At 40.1% G+C, this 24,721-nt stretch overlaps 1 protein-coding gene across 1 annotated transcript in view; it reads right to left on the bottom strand.

Annotated features, from left to right (window-relative positions):
- TBC1D22B (TBC1 domain family member 22B) overlaps positions 1 to 24,721 on the bottom strand; it is a 40,340-nt gene that overhangs the window by 14,912 nt on the left and 707 nt on the right. Inside the window, exons 2-8 of the mRNA XM_081326066.1 lie at positions 18,788 to 18,844; positions 15,993 to 16,294; positions 13,943 to 14,122; positions 13,164 to 13,234; positions 12,374 to 12,502; positions 10,628 to 10,693; positions 6,733 to 6,847 (exon numbers count right to left, since the gene is read on the bottom strand). Coding sequence (XP_081182192.1) covers positions 6,733 to 6,847; positions 10,628 to 10,693; positions 12,374 to 12,502; positions 13,164 to 13,234; positions 13,943 to 14,122; positions 15,993 to 16,294; positions 18,788 to 18,844 — 920 coding nt within the window. The remainder of the gene's footprint in view (positions 1 to 6,732; positions 6,848 to 10,627; positions 10,694 to 12,373; positions 12,503 to 13,163; positions 13,235 to 13,942; positions 14,123 to 15,992; positions 16,295 to 18,787; positions 18,845 to 24,721) is intronic.

Genomic DNA, 24,721 nt, shown 5'->3' with positions numbered 1-24,721 from the left:
ATGTGATTCCTACAAGCTGCCCGCAGTGAAGATACCAAGGTCCCCTACCTTTACTATTTGTTTAAAATTTAGATCTGGACGCTGCATGCACTGAAAAATGAAATGTTGGCTCTTATCCCATTAGCTTTACTTCTAAATGTGGGCTCAAAGCATCCACCTTGTGTCCCAAGCTGATCACCCATGAAATTGTTTAAAGAGGAGTGGGTTCTCCGTAGCCATTGTAATCCATCATCTTAGGTGATGAAGGGATGTAACAATGGGTCAGGGGAAACTAACCGGGGATCTAGGCTGAAATGAAGATAGAAGAAATATGTATTTGATGCACTCATCCCATGTGTGTATGAAGTAGGGAGATGAGAGATTTATGTATGAGAAAAATGTGGCTCAGTTCAAATAACCTATTTAACTGGGTCAGTGTCAAAGCAATATGTTTTATGAACTTGCTAATCCAGTCCAAGTCCCATCCAGTAACTCCTCCTGGAAAAGATTGTAGATTATAGAGGAGTTTGAAAAAAAACCCCTAACCACACTAAATGTGAGATTGACTGTTTGTCCAAGCAACAAGGAAACAGCTATTGACCATAATGATATTGCATTCTCCTGGCAAAAATGGTCGTGGAATACCAGCCAGGACTGAAGAAAATGAAAACAGCTACTCCCCCAAAGAGCAGACTTTAAGCTGGGGTGGGTGACTGCTGTCAGATTAAAAAAATAAAGAATGGCTTGATTAGCAGTTGACTGTATTCAGAGTATTGTCTGGACATCATATACAGATCGGGGTTGAAGGAATGAACAATTTCAAATAATAATTTGTGTGGGTATGTGTATGCACATGCGAACAGATGTTTGTGATTTCAAAGGAATCTTTTTTAAAAAATGAAACTCAAGATTCCAGCTGGCCTCACAGATTATAATGTGACTTGATTTTTAACAGGTCAAGTTTTTCTACTGTAAAATGGGATGCCTTAAGACTGGTTGTTGCTCACTAAGACAGCAATTCTGTGAAATAACACCATTCTCCCCTTGTCATGATTTAGTATGGCACCTATGACACCAGCATAAAACCCCAAATATGGCCATTAGTTCTAAAAGGAGAACTCTCCACAGGGTTGTAGAGAGATCCTGGCGCTTGACCTTGCAACCATAAGTCAGTTTAATCTTCTGAAAGGAACAAAGACAGAAATATTGAACAACAGGCGATTTCCAAATCTTCATGTTCCACAGCAACTGAATCAATGTATGATTTAGAAACTATATTTACTGTCTCCCGTCTCTTCATTCAGTAAAACAGTACAATGAATGGAGAGGAACCAGAATCAGGTTGCTCTAGTCCACCGTGAAGCTCTATTGCAGACATGCCAAACACAAGGCCCGGGGGCTGGATCCGGCCCACGAAGTGGTTTCATGTGGCCCGCGAAGCCATCCTGGAAACAGTGAGGGAACAGCCCCCACTGCCTTGGCCCTGGCCCAGACACCCTCCTCCTGCCAGAGACCCTCAGATCTGTCCCACTCCTGCCCAGGCCCCCATAGGCACCCTTGATGCAAACGATGTAGAGCTGGCCATGCCCACCCAGTAGGCCATAGCACTCTAGCCACGCCCACCCAGTAGGTCACGCCCCCCCAGGCCACACCCACCCGGCCCCTTGAGGGCAACTGCAATGCTGATGCGGCCCTCAATGAAATTGAGTTTGACACCCCTGTCTATTGCAAGGTTGATACATATTCTTGGAGGGACTACTACATAAATACTTGCAAAATATTTTCAAGAAGTTGTGAAATATTAAGAGTGTTTTAGGGGGCATGGTGGCCTAGCGATTAAGATGCTGAGCTTGTTGACTGAAGGTCAACAGTTTGAGACCCAAGTATGGGGTGAGCTCCCATTCTTGCCCCAGCTCCTGCCAACCTAGCAGTTTGAAAGACCTAGAGTTGTTCATGACTGGACAGGAGAAACATTTACCTTTAAAAAAAAACCTAAGTTTTTATGGAATGATCAGACTCTTTGATTTTCCTTATCAAAATTATGACATTTAATTCTCTTCATTTTCAAGTATCTTGTGTATGTATTTTGACCTTATTGCTTCCTGTAATGGAAGGATTTAAAAACAAAAACATTATGAACACAGTTGTAAAGCTATTATCTTACCCTTTTAATCTCCTGGAAGTCCTAACTTTGTTTTTAGTTACAATTCAGTTGGTATCCTGGACAGCAGGTACAGCAACAGGCAAACAGTGCCTGCAGGCCTCTGTTCTCTCTTATCTCATGAAAGTGGGCATCAGTGAGCAGATTCTCAATGAATTACTGAAAATATACAGCAAATAAAATAAGATGCTTTGAATTTTATTTTTATTCACAACTAAAGGGACTCCAGAAGATGGTAGAGGACAGGAAGGCCTGGAGGAACGTTGTCCATAGGGTCGCGATGGGTCGGACATGACTTCGCAGCTAACAACAACACAACTAAAGAGTTGTATGAAGATTTGGCTAACTTGTGGATAATTTGGAATAAGTTGGAATATCCTCAATTAATAAGTCATTGTGGTTGGATTTTAAAAAATACTATTCATCCAAGTATAATATAGGCTGGGTTTCCAATTTTTTATGTTGGAAGTACAATATATAACTAACTATCCTTTTGACATCCCAGGCACTCTGCTGCCCACCTGGATCCCAATCTGAGTCTCTCAGTCTAGGGCTGGTGCTTGAAGTTCCTCCACTTGATGGTGTTCAGGAGAGTTCAATCTTATGGCCTGGAAGCTGGGTCAGGGAAAGCCACAGGGTATATATACCATGGGTTTGGTCCAATAATCTCAAAAGACATTAGTGGACATATGTCAGACTTTCTTTTTCCTTCAGGGCAGTTTTGTTGTAATCTGAATACAGTGAGCATTGTATCTAGCTGGCTCTTGTGGTTAGATCACCTTCTAGTTCAGACATGTCAAACACAAGGCCCGGGGGCCGGATCCGGCCCGCGAAGTGGTTTCATGTGGCCCCCAAAGCCATCCTGGAAACAGTGAGGGAACGGCCCCCACTGCCTTGGCCCTGGCCCAGAGACCCTCCTTCTGCCAGAGACCCTCAGATCTGTCCCACTCCTGCCCAGGCCCCCATAGGCACCCTTGATGTGAACGATGTAGAGCTGGCCACGCCCACCCAGTAGGCCATACGCACTCTGGCCACACCCACCCAGTAGGCCACGCCCACCCTGGCCATACCCACCTGGCCCCTCGAGGGCAACCGCAATGCTGATGCGGCCCTCAATGAAATTGAGTTTGACACCCCTGTTCTAGTTCAATTAAAATTGATGTTCAAAAGGGAACCTAACTAGCATGAGGGCAAACAAAAAAAAGGGGGGGGGAAACCTTTACTTTTTTACTTTCCCAACTTTATTTCTCTGATGGAATGTCAGCCAGCAGCATATGAATGTAGTCGTTATTGTTAATAGCATTACTTTTTTCCCCTCTGGATTTTTTTGTTTACTGCGGTTATATCTGCTTAGCTAGTTGTTATTTGGTTACTGTTTTCTTTTATATATATTACACCTTCACTTTTTAACTTTTTAAAAGGCATAATGTGGTTGTTTTGGTTTTGGCTTAATACAACACAGCTGCTATAGATATATATCATCCAGCCAACAAATCACATGAAGTTTCACATGAAGGTAATATGGTAACTATCAACTAGATTTCCAGCAAATTATTAATGCAACTTAAAAGGATCTTTACTGAATGATATCAAATTCTGTCTTGTTTTTGCCTTGAAAAGTTTGGTTGAAGTTGAATAAAGTTGGTTATTGAATGTATTAGGAATGGTAACACATGTGGGAGAATAAATGGAATGCTTACCAAATGCTTATTTTGTCAACCATAAAATCTCTCCACATGAGCATTCAACAATTCTGCCGCTCTGATAAGCACCTTTGGGACACTAAAATTTTACTATAGTTGCAGCTGTTATAACCCCCATCGGCCATTCTGCCAAATAGCACTGACTGAAACAAGCAATGCTCAGCAGCAGCACCCCATATATGGATCTGTCACTGGCACAGATCCCGAAATGCTCACGGGCTCTGCAACTTCATGAAGACAGCTGCCTTTGTGCAGCAAGCCAACAGTGAACAATTTGGGGGAAAAAAGGCAACAACATGCAAGAAGAGGTGAAAGAGTTTGGTCCTGTTCAATCTGACTGGTGATTCAGCAAAAGCAATTTTGGCCCGAAGAGAGTAGCCATGCTCACTTATTAGTTTTCAAAACAAAGAGAGAAATGATTATGGTATGGTATGTATGGTAATGTTCAGGGCCAATGGATGATTTCAGAAATAACTTCCTTTGTAAACTCCTTGGCTGTTGTCTGTAATTTAATTTACTGAATGACCATGAACAAATATAGACCGCTCTCAAAACCCAAACAAATGATCTGGACATATATATCAAAGAGCTAATCTTTGGTAGACTCCTCAAATTGATCTAAAAATGAGGGTGTCAGCAACCTTATCTCTACTAAAGGAGGATTAATGAGCAGCAGTGACCTCATGTGCCAAGGGTATTCATCACTACACTAAGGATAAGGCAAGAATTCAGCAAATACAATGTTAAAAAGTACAGGTGTCAGGACCAGTTTATTTTTATTGGAGATAACCAATTAAGAATGCTTATCTCCAGATAAAGCAGTGATTTTCCTATACAAATGTCATGAGAATGTTTGCTGGTTTGCTGATTCAGCCACTGGAGTATAAGCTAGATAAGGGGCAGATATACCAGAAACAGCTCAAAGCACAGTTGATGGGCATCTACTTAAGGACATTTACCAAAGAAAGGAATAGCGGAAAGATTGCTGTGAGTTCCAGATTCTGAAGCTTCACATCACAGGAGAAGCTACATTATTATATGCAAGGAATAGTTAAATGATCTGCCCAGGAAAGTGGCCAGGGAATCCCCTTTTTAATAAAGCACTATTCTTGGGCTACCCTCCTCATAGTGAGGCTTACTTAGTGCCTACTTTCACCATCAGTCAGAAGTGTTTTATAATAATATGCCAGTTAATCATTCTATTTTTTCCCTATGGAGGGCCATTGATAAATTGATTGGGAAAGAAGTTGGCAGTAATTGATATAGATAAATTTATTGTTTAATCATTACAAGCCACACAGAATATTTTGAATGCTTCTTAAACTGAATTAATAATTTCATGAAATGAAATTCAAATGGAGCATTATCTTACCAGTTCTACTGATAAGACTTTTAAGAACAGTAACTGACATAAAGTCTTCCTTAGGCCCATACTTTTTCCACCCTGCACTGTGAATGTTTCCATCTTATCTTCAATTAAAACATGACAACAGCTGTTTGTGTAGTATTATTTTAAGCAGACTGTGTTTTTCTATTGTTGTGACTTACATGACGTTTAGAGCGCATTTTATGGCCAATTCATGCAAAAAACCACATAATCCCAAAGGGTTCACATACTTTTTCTTGCAACTGTACATGTTTTATTCCATTCTCCAAGAAATTGCAAAAAATGGATTACTAATCTTTGATGCATAGTAAAAAATAATTTATTAAGATTATCACTAGAGACCCATTGCCAATAAAGCGAATAGTATTTGAATTATCTGTATAAATAAGCTTGATCAACAGTAGGAGGAGTTGGAGAACTTGATTTTATTGTTTCATTATTTTTTAACTAAATAAATCTTATAGATCATGTAAATGTTTGCAATAGTACCAGTTTGGCACTGACATCTTCTTTTTACCCTTCTCTCTCTAGCCTACAACTTTGGTATTCCTAGTAGATTTCTCAGGTACTAGATACCCCTGATCCTGCTTTGATTCTGAGCTAACACAAAATTCCTTTAAAGCAGCTTTTAAACTAGTACTTCTCTGACTACATAACTTGACCTATATAAAGATTATGATTAGTTCTTCATTTTCTGGTGCTTTTTCTGATGCTTTTTGTTCTAAGTCAAAAACATATTGCTATTATTATGTGCTATGCAGTTTCTCTGAAAACCTCTTTCCTTTCCTAAATGTTTTTCCTAAATTCTATTCTCAAAGGCATTTTTTTCTGCAGGTCAATATTATTAAAACTGATAAGACATGTTCAGTATTAACTGCTGATGAGTATTTTTGTTTCCACTGTATGGGGTAAAAGAGGTGGACTTTAATTAGAAGCACTGCTTTAACATAAAAGAAAAAAAAGAATCTGTTCCATGACTAGATCTTAATTCATTAACCATGTCAGATTATTCTAAAAAGGTGAAATTATCTCGTGTATCTTACAAGATACAAAATTGTAATAAGGGGTAGTGCCATTCTACATCTTTCTAAACAATTCAGAAGAGCCATCCTAGTATGTGATAAAATATGACATTTGCATAATGCACCTTGATTGCAAAATGCTGCTATCTTTGGCAGACAATGTAAGCATGACACTACCATAGTCATTACTCTTTGTGAAGTTTTTCTCACTAATGGCTTGTTTTACCCTACCGACAATCACAGCTAGCCAATACCCTGCCCCGTCCCACAAAAAACCCCACAACTTTTTCTGTCAGATTTAAGACATGACTGACAAAACCTAATCCAGGAGATAGATGATAACAAATCAACTTGTAGTTCTACCTTTATATATTATAATGGCAAAGCATTTCAGGGATGATAAAGCTGATCCAGTGATGACAATCTAAGTATTCAACAGCAAGAGCTAATCATATACTTCAGCCATCAAGCATCGCTTACCAACATATTCAGAGAGGAACACAACAAAGAATGGAGTGACCAGGTCATTAATCCCTTGCACGTAGCCGCTGGCAGGGTGTCGGATGGCCCAGATAAACAGGATTCGTTCAAAGATCTAGAGAGGAAGAAGGAAAGCCAGGTGCTTGAGTTAGCCATGCCCAAGGAAAGAGAAAGAAGGAGAAAGCCTGAACAAGTGCAGGGGAGGAAAAGGGTGTTGTAAGAGTTAAAAATGCATAGTGACTAAAGAAATAGCTAGGCTTGAGGATCTTAGCAGCAAGAGAAGTCTCAGCACTCAGTGTACCTGGCTCCTAGGATGCCACGTGCAGAAGCCAGCAGAAATTCAGAATTATCATCCTCATGGATGAATATTCTGCTCTGAAAAGAATTTATCTATCCTTTTCCATTGTCTACATGATTAAGCACCTAGAGGATTACAAAATGAAAGACAAAGGAGATGCTGTTTGGGGATTACCTGGCTTCACTTCCTCCAAGGAAACATGGATGGAAACCCCAAGGTTGTTTCAACCCAGATCTGCAGCCATTGGAAGAAAGACACAAGTTCTGGGGAAGATCAGATACCTCCTCAACTTTTTTATCCTTGGCTTACAAAATCAAAATTGCTTCTTTTTAAGAGGAGGAAAAAACCCATACTGTCCAATTAAGCCGTATGCCTGCTTCTTTGTTCAAATATTTCAGTCAAAGAAGACAAAGGGCACCAAGTGAGCTGAACTGGCATTAATATGAACCATCATTAAGCAAATGGTTGTAAATTGAAGACCATCTTTAATTGATATCTTTCAAACAGATGTTTCGGGGTCAACAGTTTCAGAACAAGTTTCATGAATGTCATGCCTAGTTCAAATAGCAGGTAACCAATGATGAGGGAAAAAAGCACTACTGGATATCCCAGAGAATACATAATGTTGGGCTAAATTCACAAGTATTCAGATGTGGATTAAGGCAGTTTCCTGTTGTTCTAGTCCAACATACCGGTATCTCCTACCTCTGTTATGTAGTCTTTCCAAAGTCACTATCGTATGTTTTGCAGATGTTCTTATATCTACTGTTAAAAAGTTCCTAATTTTCTGCAATGAGGTTTCTTGCTTATGGATTAATATAGGCAACAAAAGACCTTCTCACAACTATCTGGCATGGCCGAAATTCATGAACCTTAGGATGAGGCTACTGCTAATATGTACACAATAGCCCCAAAACACATTGTCAAGTTCAATGAATCACTTCTGCAGAATCAGCAGGGCCTGACAGACCATACATCGCAGTTCTTTGACAGAAGTGCTCTAGATTTTCTTGTTTCCTTCAAATATAAGAAAAGGACTCAGGCTTGAGGGCCCTGATGGGTTTTCTAGTTACACACCAGATTCAGAAACATTAACCCCAGCATGCTTTATGTCCTCGTGGTGATTTCTGTAATTGAGAGAACTGACATTCTCCAGAATATATGTTGTTCACATTTCATGAAACATGGTATGCAAACAATAATGATAAATGAATAGCTTCTCTGTTACATTTGCATCTACAGTGACTGAATTTAGTAGACAAGCATCTGAAGTCTGTTGTTTCAAGAATACCAAATCTGGATGGAGGTATTTATTGCTGGTTGTAGGAAACTTGTTATAGCAGAACAAAATAAGCAATATCTCAGTACCCTTGGTATAAATTCCCTGACCAGTTTTCCTTTCAAGAGTCTGCACAGGTTATTTTATAACTTTCAGGATAGTCAACAATGGCATTCAACATAATTATGTCAGATAGCTCTCATTAATCATACTTTGAACATGGCCATTTGTTTTGCAGCACTACCACTTACATAAATGGTTAAGTATTCTAGCTCTTAAGCTGATCAAAGCTTTTAAACAGTATGCGCAGGCCATTGTCTGCTACAAGGAGAAAAGGGACATACACCAGGAAACAAGCCATGACAATGTGCCTATTCATTTCAAGGCCAACAGCACAGGACCTTGTTAGGTATTTATTTATGCTCCATAAACCTGAAGAACTGAATCAATCTATTATGGTTTTAGACAGACCTTGCATTAGTAATCATAAATTCCCAAACCCAATCAATGCTGACTCCTAAACATAGAAAACCCCATCTCTGCTTTAGACAAATGCAAGGAATGTATTAAGATCATTTAAGCTTGACTGAAACAGCATGATTTGCAGGCATCAGTAAATAATCAGTAGAATCAGATTGGTGAAAGCTATAATGATTTATACTTTATAACATGTTTAGTTATTAATATTTGGAATTCCATTAATCTAGCCATAGGTTACCATTTAAAACTCTACTAAGATAGTTTATGTTCTTAGGCAAGTTACCACATTGTTACAATATGGACTTCCCATCCTTCTTTCAGTGATAAGTACCCAGAATAAGTCTTCTGAGGATGCTACTAATATCTAGGAAGTTACTTTGAGTAAAAGTCAGGAGTCTGTGTGGGCTTTCTAGATGCTTTCTAGTGATATGCCTGCTGATACACATTTTGCTGCTGATACACAATGAAGGGACACTTTAAAAGTCAGAGATTATTCCTTCATGAAGTCACTACTTTCTGTTAAAGAGTTTCTAAAACACTAACTTAACTTCTACAGAGGCATATCACTAGAGAGCATCTAGAAAGCCCACACAGACTCCTGTCTTTTACTCAAAGTAACTTCCTAGATATTAGTAGCATCCTCAGAAGACTTATTCTGAGTACTTATCACTGAAAGAAGGATGGAAAATGCCTGGAGAAATAAATTCCTCAGTTTTCATGCCTTGATTTTAAATTCTCCTTCAAAGATATTCAAAACGACATACTGTATGGTCAATTTTTCTACATCAGAAAAAAAAATCTTTCCAACTGCACTGGTCTTATTGTTCTACTAACCTTATTTTGATTTTAGAACATTGTCTATTCTACTAATATTTTCATATTTTTATTTTGTTCTATTGATTTATAAGCCATTCTGGGAGATCTTAAGACAGCAGGATATTGGGACCTATAAACAGAACATTGTACCCTTGCAACTAACTAAATACTGTATAACTGTGCATAGGAAAAACATTTTATCCTATCTAGTACACTCTAAAAGGTTAAAAAATATGGAGAAGTTGAACCTTTTTTGTTGAAAGCTTATAATTTTATGCAATAATTGAATATATGGATTCTTATGAAAAGTCCAAGGACAGACAGCATTGAAGCTACCTGGCTGCAAATTGAAATGTTAATATATCTAGTATATATAGTAATATATATGATGCAATGCCATTGTGTTACAAATTTCTTTATTCCCACAACAATGGCTGGTAAAATAAAAGGAAACAGAATGCAACATTATCCTATCATACGTTTATATTAATACATATCCCTAAGAACAAACAGACAGGGAAATATTTATCCAGTGGCAGTGTGCATTCTTTTATAACTTCATAATGATTTTTGCATTTCCCAAATGGTACACTTAAGTAGAATATTGATAAAATATTCCTGCAAAAATAAGTGTATCTGCATGATTCATTTATATTGCATTTTGGAGATGCAGCATGTAATAGTACATAGCCACTTAATTTTTAGAGTGGAAAGAAAATACTTAAAAGAGTGATTAAAAAAATCTATCAGAACAGCCCTTGAATAATACAAGGCAGTTAACCCTAGAACATTGTTCCTTGACCTCAGCAAGTTTATGAAGTTGAACTTCAATTCCCAGAATTCCTCAGCCAACTGAAAGTTGACGTTCGCACATCTTAAATTGGTTGCCGTTGGGTATCAGTACTCAGAAAATCAGTAATGCATTTGACCAAACAAAAATTTCAGTAAGCATTGTTGATCACCAACATCAAGAGTTAAATGACTTGTCGGGGGGGGGGGGAGCAGGAGAAAAAAATTCTCACCTCTTGAACTGATGGTTGCTGGAACAGAGGGATGAGAGGATTTGTGCGTGGAATGTCTATATGGATCTGAAAATGGTTTTTAAGAAAATAAAAAGATATTAAGGACTGCAAATAAATCTTGCAATCTGCAAATATAGGGCAACATTTCTATGGCCTAATCTAAACAGAAGATAGAATGATGTCACTGATTCACAGAGTACCAACATTATAGCATGTTCTTGCTCATCCAACTAAACAATGATTCAAGGACATGTTAATGATCCAGCACAAATATGCATGCTCGGCAGGAATAATCCCTTCAAAAGGCTATCCTGAAAGACCTAGGTAATTTTTCCAAAGTTGCTTCCCTCTGGGTCAAGAGTGCCTGCCACTCCTGGAAGACTCCCAGGCACTAGCCTGGTAGTTGTGAACTTCCAGGGATCAGTTTTATAGGGAGCATATGGGAAGCTTTCCTTAAAGCAAAAGTGCAACCGGCCCACACGGTCAATGGCAGGAAGAACACAGTGATATAGAGCTGCTTCAACAGGAAGGAGTAGGGAAGTCTTGCGTAGCTTTTGCTTTTTCTTTCCAGGAAAGCAATTCCAGTGGCTCTCTCTGGAAAGAGGTGGGAAAAAAAATCCTAGAGCAAGGCGTGTTGGAGATTAGACCTCCGCTCCCCACAAACACGCTTAAAATCATGGACTTCCCACAAACCACCAAGCTACTGGTCTGCAAGCAACTTCCTGGAGAATGAACAGTTTTTTTGTACATGCATACATTTATGTGTCTGCTGGGTATATATATGTATATCTGGAATATATGGCCTTCAATATCTGACATAGTTCTGAAAGGCAAAAGGCTTTCTATTCCGGTTCTAGGGCAGAGGTCCCCAACCTTTTGGGCACCAGGGACCGGTGCCGTGGAGAGAGGTTTTTCGGCGGACCAGAGGGGCCATGGTTTTGTGTGCTGCCTGCATCCTGCAGATGGGGCTTTGCTTGTTTGTGTGGACCAGTTGCTGGCCTGCCGCATCCAGCTACCGGTCCATGGACTGGGGGTTAGAGACCCTTGTTCTAGGGTCATTAGTCAGATCAGTTTCAGGTCTGCTGACCTTTGACAATGAATAACACCTAGGAAGTCTAGTATAGTATTACCAATGTTAATTTGCAAATCTGGAATGGGAAGACCCACTCAACTACAGAACTCACTGAGTGACTTGTCCAGACACTGTCTCAACCAATCTATCTCACATGACTATTGTTATGTGGGTAAAATTAAGGAATTTCCTCACTTTCCAAATGCATGTTTTGGAGCTCAGAAAAGGTGGGAACATGAATGCAAAGAATTGTAACTAAACAAATAATCGTCAGAACTGCATGCAAATTGGTAAGGGATCAAACTCAATCTAGAGCAGGGGTGTCAAACTCACATTTCATTGAGGGCCGCATCAGCATTGCGGTTGCCCTCAAGGGGCCGGGTGGGTATGGCCAGGGTGGGCGTGGCTAGAGTTCGTATGGCCTACTGGGTGGGCATGGCCAGCTCTACATCATTCGCATCAAGGGTGCCTATGGGGGCCTGGGCAGGAGTGGGACAGATCTGAGGGTCTCTGGCAGAAGGAGGGTCTCTGGGCCAGGGCCAAGGCAGTGGGGGCCGTTCCCTCACTGTTTCCAGGATGGCTTCGCGAGCCACATGAAACCACTTTGTGGGCCGGATCTGGCCACCGGGCCTTGTGTTTGACATGTCTGATCTAGAGTTTTGAAGTCTAAGTACCTGCCGATAGGTATCTTGATGGTGCTCCTCATTTCTGGAATCATAATACTGTTGAATGAACCCAAAATACTCTTCTCGTTTTCGTTGTAAAGTCAGCTTCCTTCGTTCCATATTGGCAGGGAGATAACCCTATAGAAGACAAAACCTGTCAAGTCAAAATCCCTCCACTGTGTTCCACATTCCTATCCAATTTTCACTCTGACCTGCCCAATGCTAGCCCACAAGAAAATATTTTAGAAAAGGATATAGGATTTAATAAGAGTCCAACAAAAATTTATAGAACCAAAAGTTCAAAAAATGCAGCTTCTTCTAATCAAGTTCTCCATTGGGGAAAGAAACGGCAACTATCAACATTTTTCTTTGCATTGAATGCTTAACGTATTGTAGACGGTCTTACTTTGGAGCCTACAATTCCAGCATCAGACAAAGATTTCTTGTGAGGTAAGGCTTTTTTGGAAGTCGGAAATACTGTTGCCATGTAATTTCTCTCATTTTCTACAGACTTTGGAATTCATTGACATTCTTGCTTTTTCATGGCATAACTAACATAACATATGGGCTATTTTTATTTCTAAATCAGTTTTTACAAACCTAAGCATAAAATGTACTGTTCTCCCATGCTACAGTGTCATATTCCTCTCAAGAGATCTCAGGCAGCTTGGTTAAGAAAGACTTGGGCTAAAAAGCCAACCAGGAGCTGGGTTTGCCTGGAGCCCAGTTATGCATCTTGGATACATTTTCATTATGTAGATGACACAAGTTGTCCTAGGTCAGAGGATGCAGCACTCACTGATAAAAGTCGCCAAGTCACAGGACGAACCTCTCTGGGGACACCAGGCCAGCTGCATTTCCTCAATTCATCTGCAAAGGAGCAACAGTGAGTTGATTCATATTAAGCTTTTGGCATTTTTAAAGAAGGCACAAAGAATATACTTCCCCCCCCCCCCCCGTGTAAGTAACTTGTTGTGTAGATATGTAGGGCAATAGTGACTACTGTGTTATCCTGAAAATAAGACCCAACTGGAAAATAAGCCCTAGCATGACTTTTCAGGATGCTCATAAGCCCCACCCCCAAAATAAGCCCCAGCTAAGATCAGCCAGACAGACGCATTTAGTACTGTATTTCCCTGAATATAAGCCCTAACCGGGAAATAAGCCCTAATGCGTCTTTTGGAGCAAAAATTAATATAAGACCCAGTCTTATTTTCGGGGAAACATGGTATGTCTCTTTGTATTTTAATTCTTTTAAATTTAAAATTGGATTTAAAATATGTATCGAAATAAATCAAATATAATCACTGGGACTGTATAGATCTACAACTCTACAGCTTTAATCCTCATACAATCCTTGCTTGATGAGATCCCTTCCAATACTAGTACAGTAGCATTTTTGGCTAGTCTGTCTAGGGATGATCTCACACTGTAATCTCATGCTACACAAAGACATTTGTGATAACCTAAACAAGCTTGCACCACCATGGGAGGGATGTGGCTTGCTTGTTTATTTATTATTTCTAGAAACCATAAAAGTTCTTGGGGTACTTTTATCATCCCAACACCTGGACTCACCTAGATCTGTGTTTTGGCTGGACAGAAGCTGCCGGAATTTTTCCAAGCGAGTTTTCTCACGCACCGTCATGGGAGGAGCGCCAGAAGCATTTTGGTCAGAGATGCGAGCGACAAGTGGAATGATGGGTCGGAGTGGGAGGGATTGCTGTTTGTGGAGGGGGTTGCGCATACAGGCATCCTCTAAAAGAGTTTAAAGAGGTCCATCAGGAGTATACCGGGCAGCAGCAAACACTGGAGCTTCCAGAATCCATTGTTTTCTTCATGCCTCCAGAATCTCCAATTCCAGGAAGGCTTCCGCACCTTTAAACACACACATGGCAAGGAAAGTCTCCATACCCGTGAATTTTCTCTCCCATCACTCAATGATGGCAGAAGCTTCACATGTCGAACTGTTTCCTGCCATGCTGTTATTAAAAAGGTACGCAAAGAACTTGAGAATTAGTCAAAATAAACCACGGACCAATCCACTCCTGCTGAGCAAGTTATCAAACCCCTGCACAGGAATACCCTGACATTTTATCATTTTCACTATGTTTGACATAACTTTTAAGGAAAGTGCAGAGATCCAGTGATTGTAATGGTAAAAGTAGAATGTTGTATTGTTGGCAATTTAGATGGATGGCTCTTAAACCACTTTCACTGATGCCAAGATTACCTGGCCTGTCCATCAACATTATATAAAGCCAATGCTCTCTCAGCTCTTCTTCCATCGTCTCCTCCTGTTCAATCCCTTCCATCTGTTTCCAGATTTCAGGCTCTTTCATTCCTTCTTCCTTCAGCATGCTAAACAACAAAATCAATAGCACAGAAGAGGAAGCACGACACCTCAAAGGCAATCTACAATCCCCAATTCCTCTATACTACAATGCTAAAAAGCCAACCAATTTCCAGAAAAGAAATGTAACGTGACATGGGCTTTCATGCCATCTGGTGGTAGCTTTGCAATCAGATGGCTCATTTTTCAAAGCCAGACAGCAGAATATACTTTGCTCATTGGAGTATGCAAGATAGGGCATGCATTATCTTAACTGTTTGATTAATATTAGGAGTGTACAATTTTTGGCTTGAGGATTCCACTCGGCTTTGTGGCAGAAGCCATTTCAAGGGAAATTTCAGAGAGTATGCCGGGTGAAATGGGCATCTTTACAGTATTTGTAAAGATTAAGGTACTGATTTTACGTTTTAATCTTCCTTAAAATCCAAAGAAGTTGTCATAACATTTTGGCCATTTTGGGAGAGGAACGCAAAAAGAATTCTGGCAGGCTGCACGACGACTCCAGGCAGTATATTTTACACTCATATCTTACATGCAATATCAAGATTCTGTGGTCACAACTCTATGTTCTTCCCAAAAGTTTCAAAATAAATAAATAAATAAATGTGAGTACCAGTTTGCTAACCAAAAGGTCTTTATCTACAGAAAGAGCAGATACATCTTCCCCCCACCCTCCAATAAACATGCAGTAACTATGCTTGATATCAGTTATTAAAAATGACTAATCACTGCTCATGAGAGCATATCAGATCTATGCATGCTCTGCAAAGCAATGCACTTTCAAAAATTACTATTATAATTTAAATGTCAAGAAAAGCCAAGGTCTACCAACTACAATACTAAATCAGATCCCAGGATTCACATTGTCTAGCACCCAGATATATTGTAACCAATGTCCATAAACAAATATGAAGCTCAAGGAAAATTGTATATATCTGCATCAATGCATTCTGTTCCCATGAAACACAGGACAAACTAAAAAGTTTTAAAAAGCATGATGAAAGCCTCGTTTCCTGGGATATTGTACTTAGCCAGTCAGGATTTCATCAGGAATTAGCCACACACATAAAAGCCTATTTCTTCATCCATAAGAGGAAAAAAAATGCATTTCTTGGCTAAAATACATTGAAGGTTTTGAGAAGATTCCATTCTGCCTTTGCCTACAAATGCTGCATTTATACAGAACTGCAGAATTCGCCCTCACAGTTTTGATGGGATATACCGTAGTAATACAGTGCAAAAAAAAAAAAAAGCCAAGACCCACAAGCAACGTACCAGGTCCTCTGGATAGCTGGGCCTCGCTGTTGGATTTGATGACTTTACAATTGATTGGTGCGTCGCTGAGAGCTGCCTGGGGCCACTCGGGTTTCATACGCAGCCTGCTGTGATTTTCCAGGACTTGTACTGCTGTGGCCTTGGCCACTTTAGAGTTCAATGTTTGGAAAGATGAGAAATCTTCATCTTCATCATCCCCAATATCCCAAGCATCACTAGTGTCCCGAGCAAACTCATGAAAACTGCTGGCCTTCTTATTTTTCATAGATAGCGTATTGATCTTGGAGCGTTCCTTGATGAAGCTAAAAAAGTAAAGTGACACACACTGTATTGAGAATTGCACTCAGCTTTGATATACAAATTTTCCTTGTCTATGATCATCTTTCATCATCATTTTCATTTAATGGATCAGTTGCTCGCCCTCCATCCCACTGTTCCCTCTCTTCCCTTTTAATGAGCCAAAGAACAGAAAATAATTTTAGGCAATCTCCACCAAATACAAACGTCAAAATCTAAACCAGAGATTTATAGACTTAGCAGGCAAGAAGCCAAAACATTTCTGCTGTTGTGATTCAGGGTCAGCCTGTGGGTTCGGCAGTTGGGTCAGAGGAGGAGGGGGGTGTTGAAGACCTTGCTGAGGGGGTTGAAGATCTTGATGATGATAGCCCTCAGCCAGGCTCCTCCCACTTGGTCACCGCGGAGACCCAGCTGTGTGAGCCTGACAGTGTGGATGAACAGTGACCCACAGCTGGCCCTGTTCAAGGATGCCCGACGCAGGAGGCAGTCAATTAGGAGTAAACAGAGGAAGGCAATGGGGCTTCTCGGAAGGAGGCAGAGAGAAGCCACGCCCTGAACTCTATATAAGGGGAATGTCTGGGAGGGCTGGTTTGCTGAAGGCAACCGCTCGGATGGTTCATGTTTCTTAAAGCTCCTGTTTCTTGGTTCTGTCTTGTTTGTTTTTGTAGCTATAAATTTGGCAGGCGTAATTCCAGCCTCTTGCCGTTTGTAAAGGGGTTGACCCTGCCTTTTCTGCAGGGCCGGTAGCAGGCTGGTACAGAACATCTGCCTAAGTCCATTATATAAAGGGCAGTCCATGAAACCTCCTATGCAAGCAAAGCAAAACTTTGGTTTTATGTTATGTAAGTAGAATACTAAAGAAGCATAAACAACGTATATATGACATGTGAAAATAGAAATGTTAATATACTTTTTGCCCAATTAACATGCCTATTGAATAAAGACACAATCCCATTGTTTGAGCAACACTGTTAACTTGCACTTGCTTTATTTTCAGTTATATGAATCATGATCCTAGCATCAAAGAACCTAGGATAAAGTCTTTGTCTCTTCAGACCAAGAAACCTAAATGAATTCCCAAGAAAGCAAGGCAGATCAAAATTGAATTTAAAATGCAAAAAAGAAATTTCTGAAGAATACATCAAAAACCCCTACCCATAATCCAAAGCTAATGATGGTACTGAGCCCCCATTAGTTCCAGTGGTCTTTGCTCACATGTACTTTTCAATCATAAATTTTAATACAAAATGATGTTAACTAAATTGACAAATGGAAGTACATTCTAAATAGTTGCATGATAATCCAGAAGTTTATTGTCTTCATTGAAAATTCCAAAACAAAAGTGGTTAAATCCTTTTTTAAAATATAAATTTTAGTAAGAATTTTATCACAGAATAAAAGACAAATCCAAAGAAAAAGAAAAAGAGAAGTTACAAGAAACAAAAGAAAGACAGAAAGAGAACCAAAGGTGAAGAAATAAATGACTTCTGATCCTTGCAACAGTTATTTACAAATTTATTATCCCTCCTCCCATCTGGATGGTACACTAATTGCATAGATAGAGATCTATATTTTCATCATTTATACAGTAATCAATAATGCATAGACTAAATTCAGTGACTCTACTACAACCACTTCAAAGTTCAGCAGTTAATATTCTTGTAATAATCATCCTTATTCAGAATGATACTAAAACTGGCCTATGTATGTCTTTGGCCTTCTTATATCCCACATGTCCCTCTCCCTTTACAAAGATTCAATCAGTAACCAAAGCAGTGATAAGGATTTATTATAGATGATTTAATGTTGTATAGCCCATAATATAAATGCAACAGGTTAAGTGATATCAATGTGAATGAATATAGCTTAAGGATAGCCAAAAATAAAAAATAAAAATTACAAAGGTAAATCAGTATAGAATTTATTATATATTTATGAAATGAATATTTCAAATTTCTTCATAAAATCATATTCGCTATTTAAATGATACCTCTTTAACAACCTAATTAATGTTTAATTCATTTAAGCATAAATAATAATTCAAGTCTGAAATTTTATATGTTTTTCCCTTTTCACTGTTATGTTTGTAAAAACTCAGCATCTTCCTGCCAAATAAAACCAAAGGATAAGAAAACCTCTCTCTGAGGAAAATGCTACTCTTACATAAAATCCCCATGTGCCTATTTATCTAGAAATTGCCAAACTTCATCCCCTTAAAAGGAACTACTAGATCTGAAAATTTTATGCTAAAAAGCAATCAAGTAATAACTGTGTTGATTTCAAATGATAATAATTAATGGAGACATAATGCCCTATATGTCCAAAATTATATGTCCAGGGCTCATGTGATCACAATTTGTAACCTACCAATCTGACTTCTGGCAAGCAAAGGCAATGGGGGAAGCCAAACTCACTTAACAACTGCAGTGACTTGCTTAAAAAACGGTGGCAAAGAAGGTTGTAAAATGGGACAAAAGTAAGCACTGAAAAGCACTTACTTTTTAGTGAGCCGTGGGTCCAGTGGAGGATGCTGAGCTCCATAAACAGGTTGAATACTGTAAAAGAAACAAGAGACACAACTAATATTAGATGTATATTTATTTATTTATTTATTTATTAGTTTTTATAAACCGCCCTTCTCCCGAGGGACTCGGGGCGGTGTACAGAGGAAGGAAGGTATACAGACCGAACAATAAAATAATAAGAAACACTAATGAACACAAACTGGGACCCCAATTAACGTTATCATGCCAGGCCAGCCTGCTGGAACAGGAAAGTTTTTAAGTCGCGACGGAAGGTACGGAGGTCAAAAGAGTTCAAGGCAACCTCAGTTTTCCTCTATAACAATGTTTCTATGAAACAGAACGGGCTGAGAGATTGGGTCTGGCCGAAAATAATCTAGTGAGCTTTGATGGGTGAAGATGAATCAGAATTTGGGTCTTCCTCACTCTAGTGCAGACATGTCAAACACAAGGCCTGGGGGCCGGATCCGGCCCGCGAAGTGGTTTCATGTGGCCCCCAAAGCCATCCTGGAAACAGTGAGGGAGCGGCCCCCACTGCCTTGGCCCTGTCCTAGAGACCCTTCTTCTGCCATAGACCCCCAGACCTGTCCCACTCCTGCCCAGGCCCCCATAGGCACCCTTGATGCGAACGATGTAGAGCTGGCCATGCCCACCCAGTAGGCCATACACACTCTAGCCACGCCCACCCAGTAGGCCACGCCCACCCTGGCCATACCCACCGGGCCCCCCAAGGGCAACCGCAATGCTGATGCGGACCTCAATGAAATTGAGTTTGACACCCCTGCTCTAGTGCAACAAACAGCACTGGCTTTGGAAATAACCACAGAAACAACTTCAGCATCCTCAAAGTTTCATAATAATCCAGAGCTGAAGGGTAGTTCTTTTAAGAGGAGGACAGATATTTCTTTTGAGGTGCTATGGCAGGCATGTCAAACTGCTGGCCTGCGGGCCGGATGCGTCATACCAAAACTGCGCCCACCCCATTGCCCGCAATGGGGAAAAAGTCCTGATACGTCACACATCACGTGACATCCAAAGTTTGACATGCCTGTGCTATGGTAACATGAAATTAAGAGTGGGGTTGTGAAAAGTTCAGAATTAAATGCAGAGTAAGTCTTCAACCTCAGTCATAATATTAGAGTGGCTGAGTTTGGTGTTTTATATTAAAAATAATACGGTTGTTCTGAGCAACAAATGTGTGGTTCTTGCCTTTCGCCATTAGAAGTATTTTTTAAAAAAAACACCACTTTGGCCTTGATTACATGAGAACCACACCATTATGGCTTATTCAATAAACCACAGGTTTAACAAAACCTGACTTGATATGATGTGTGAAATTAGTGTGGAAATTTTGTAATCTGTATATAAGGTTTCTTATTCTTTTTAAAAAAGAATTATTTTATGCAGTTCTGCTTTTGCTCCAGTAAGATACTACTACTTAAGAAATACAAATACTCATTTCATAAAGAAAACTTATTTCTTTATTTGCATTTATTTATTTATTTATTGGACATATAGGGTTGCAAAATTCAAACAATGTAAGTTTGGGCAATATAAAAACAAACAAAAAAAAATCCCACCCCAACCCCAACATCACATAAAAAAACTAGCATATAAAAGAAAAATGATGACCTAATTTGATAATTAACAATCAGAAAAGGATTCTACTTAACTGGACCCCAAAAGCTTCCCCAAGGGGGTGGGGCAGATCTTAACTGCTTTTTTACATCAAAAGAATTGGGGTCTGTTGTATATTGGGAGAGGGGATTGTTCCAGAGAATATACGCAGCCATAAAAAAAAGGCATGCAAACCCTGTGAGATGGGAAAGTTTAAAAGCGGGAGCTTAGAGCATGCTCTCCCTATGGAGGTATGTGGAATGGATAGATGTTCTTGGAAGAAGACAATCCCGCAAGTAACTCAGTATCTTGAATCAAAACCAGGAGCCACCCCAAACCACGTCTTAGGAAGACAAAACTCTTGGAGCCAAATCTAGTCCAAAAGGAATCTTTACTATGACATGCTTGGTTGTAGGAATACAAGACAGGACTTAATATTGTTCTACAAACTAAAACCTTATAAAGAGGTTCAACCCCCCCTTAACCTCATTTGGTCAGTCCCCCATCATTTACCTCCTATCATCCCTCTCGTGGGAAAAAGGAACTTAGGACCTTTTATGTTTATTGCTCTCTTCCTTGACACAAGCCAGATGCTACCTAACCTAACCCTCCCTTTTGTTCCCCCAGTTCAAAAGGCTTCTCTTTTCCTTTGAAATGCCTAATACAGGCTCAATACACATTCATTTCCTTCTCCTCGGGAGATGGCAGAATCCAGGAACAACGTTTTAAACATACATTTATGAATATGATATAAATGGATTCTGACAAGTTTATGGAGTAGTGGTGTTATATGGGCAAAATGAAGTGCATCTATAACTCCCTGTGCTACTGCAATTGAACTTCCAGATGGTCTTCAAGAGCAGTCCCATGTGGTGTAGTAGTCTAATTGGGAGGTGTCTAAGGTGTGAATGAGCATGAACAAGGGCTCCTAGTCCTGGAATGATCCAACTGGTACACCAGACATAGTTCTGCAAAGGCTCTCTGGGCTACTGCTACTACCTGCTCTTAGGACAAGAGTTTGAGTCCAGAAAGGCCTCCAGGTTGCACATCAAGTCTGAATGGGGCAATGTCAACCTAGTCTAGAATGAAAGATGGAAACACCCAGATCCAGAATCCATAACCACTCCACCATGGCAGGATTCAGGCACAAACTACAGTATGTTTGAAATAATAGAAAGCAACAACATATTTTTCCCTATCCAGATCCTCAGCAGTTTCCAGAGACTTTTGACAGTTTCATTTGGATAGATAGAGCTAGAGATATACAATTGAGTATCATAACGGTAAGCCCCCCACAGGTTTAGTTTATTTTATCTAGAGTTTAACACACTGAAACAGAGGAGTACAATGACAAAACTATGCAGACATTTTAAGGACCAATTCAGTAAGCATTCTTAATAAAGCTATCCAGCTACAAGGAAAAGCAATAACAAAATTGACAATCTATTGGTGCCAAGAAGTCATGTGGAAGTGATTTCCCATTTTAATAAGCAACTCTTTGCTAGTTTCCACGACATTCTGGCCCAAATCAAAATATCTCTCTTATCCCTTTTAGCAGATTTAAGAAGCCAGCTGACAGAGCTCTATGTATGCCAAGTGATTTTTTTTCCTGCTTAGTCTGAAACTAGCTGCCTGGTGGGGGAACAGATCATATGCTCATTTTTTCCTATACAAAATTGCAAACTGTGTGTATTTATAAACAATTTATGCACATTCACATTATACAACTCTGGGAGGAATAAGATAGCCATGTTTGGAAATCCTGTATAAACCATTATCTGATAAAAATTATCAAGGTTCAGAGCTTCATAAAATGATAAAGGGGAAACCTTGCACTCTCTTCTGCTGGTGTAAGATATCACAGCATTGAAGATGTTGCAAAGAACTCACACCAAAAATGGAAGAAGTTTATATTTACTGGTTGGCTCAGGTTCAAGTTGGCTCATTTGCTTTTCCCAAACCAGTTTAGCTGGTTGAGTCAACTTTACTGTTTAAAACAACTACAGATGAAAGCTGTTTCATAGAAAGGCAGAATTATATGCAAGCAGGATGTGGCATTATAATAAGACATGCAAAACAAAGAGGTGCTACTACACTTGCAAAAATATTCTCTCTTTCTTTTCAAACACACATATTATACAACATTTGTTTGCAATGTTCCTAGACTTCTGAACTATCCAAGTATTCTCATAGCCAGAGAAGCTAAGAGTAGTAAAGATAGAAACAAGAATTACCTATTTGGATAGAATTTAAAGCTAGCAAAGCATTCCAGACACCTTACAATGATAGTTACATGGTCAAGATGAGGTTAGAGGACCAGTCTCTGAACTATACAGCTTTTGCCCCAAATTGCTATCCATGAAGACTGCTACTTAGTTTCCCTACACTTTTGTCAGTGGCATATTTATTTCTGATTGTGTCAACTCATTTTTTTTAATTCCTTTAAGATTGCAAAAACAAAAGTGCAGTTTTCTCACACTTAATTGGTAAAAGGGAGCAATCTAATCAAAGCTCACAATCTAAATCAGGGCTTTTCAACCTTTTCACCCATTGTACCACTTTTAGGATACGACAACATCTGAGTACAACCAGTCGCCTAGCAAGGTGTCAAAAACTTGGATGACCAAAAAAAAAAAGAAAAAAGTGAAGTACAGATAGTCCTCGACTTACAACAGTTCACTTAGTGACTGTTCGAAGTTACAATGGCACTGAAAAAAGTGCCCCCAAGCCACAGCCGAGCGAGACGCCTGCCTGCCAGGCGGCGCTCTTCCTCCTATCCGAGGTTTTAATTGTTGTGAGCATTTCCGTTGAGGATTGGCAGTGGGGGTGGGGTGGGTTTGGTTTTTATGCCCCCCTCTGCTGGGTGGTTGCAGCAGGTTTTGGTCACTTCACATGACCCTGGGACACTGTGACCATCATAAATATGAATCAGTTGCCAAGCATCTGAATGTAAATCACAAGACCCTGGAGATGCTGCAACATTCCAGCTGATCAGCGCTTCTTCTGGGCTCAGAAGCGCCAGGAACAGCACTGAGCTCCAGCTGGAGCCTGGCGCTTCCGCTGAGCCCTGACAGTCCCGAAGAAGCACTGATCCTGGCGCTTCCGCTGAGCCCTGACAGCTCTGCAGCTCCAGCTGTCTCTCACTCAGTCTTGTGCTGTGCTGCCACTGGTTCAGCTCATTCCCCTACCACTTTTCTAGGATGGTCGTGTACCACCTGCCAGGTGCCAATGTACCACAGGTGGTACCCGTGCCACTGGTTGAAAAGCCCTGATCTAAATGATATAATTAAGGAGAAAATATTGGAATATTCCAAAATTATGGAATATTGGAAAATATTCCACTGCTGATACTCAGGTTTCTCTACACCCAAAGTAGTAAGGGAGGAAGTTAAGAAAAAGATGGTCAAGAATATGATATTATATGGGGAAAGAGCTGAAAGTTTATGCATGCATAAATTTTAAAGAGTTCAAATTTTGCCAGTCTGACATTGGTTTGAAGAAGATAACAGAAACCTACAATATGTTTGTTCAGCAATCCTTACACAAAGAGCTTATGGGAGGAGAAAGAAAAGTTAGGGGGACAAAAATCCCTCTAACTCCTTATGATTCAAATATTAGAGCTTCCCCTTTAAGTTTTATGGGTGAGGGATTACAATAGAAGCCCCTTACATCTTTAAAAATGGAATAACTTTCTAAGAAAATTGAAAATTCCAGTCTTCTGCTCCAGCCTTGTTATTATGGAAGTTCTCCGGAGGACTTTCTGGGCCCAGGATAGGGAAAAGTTTACAATCATTGCTCTACAGCCGTCCTAAAACATTCGTTCGGTTTAAGCATGGCTTGGGTTTTTTATTTCAACTTTAACCGGAACTCTCCGCAAAAAGCATTGGAGATGCAGACCGATCAGCCTACACCAGGGGTAGGCAACCTCGGCTCTTTTATGACTCGTGGACTTCAACTCCCAGAATTCCTGAGCCAGCCAAGCTGGCTCAGGAATTCTGGGAGTTGAAGTCCACGAGTCATAAAAGAGCCGAGGTTGCCTACCCCTGGCCTACACCAATGAAGGCGCGGGCGGCTTCACTTTCTTGGAGAAAGCGGCACGCTATGCACCTGTCCAAAGCGCTACCTCGGTCGATTGACTCCTAACCATCAGCGCGGCCCGCAAGGCAGAGGTGACCCAGAGCATCGTATTCCCGGAGGCGGGCTTGGAACCTGAGAGCCCAGCAATTAGTTGCTCCACCACTCTGATTAAAAGACTGGGCGTCACATCTCCGAGTGTCCAAAGGAGACAGGACC

Source organism: Vipera berus (genome assembly GCF_964194415.1).
Source record: "Vipera berus genome assembly, chromosome: 3".
In the NCBI taxonomy this organism is placed as follows: domain Eukaryota; kingdom Metazoa; phylum Chordata; class Lepidosauria; order Squamata; family Viperidae; genus Vipera; species Vipera berus.
The sequence above is the reverse complement of the archived record's forward strand: the minus strand, read 5'-3'. Positions and strand labels throughout refer to the sequence as shown.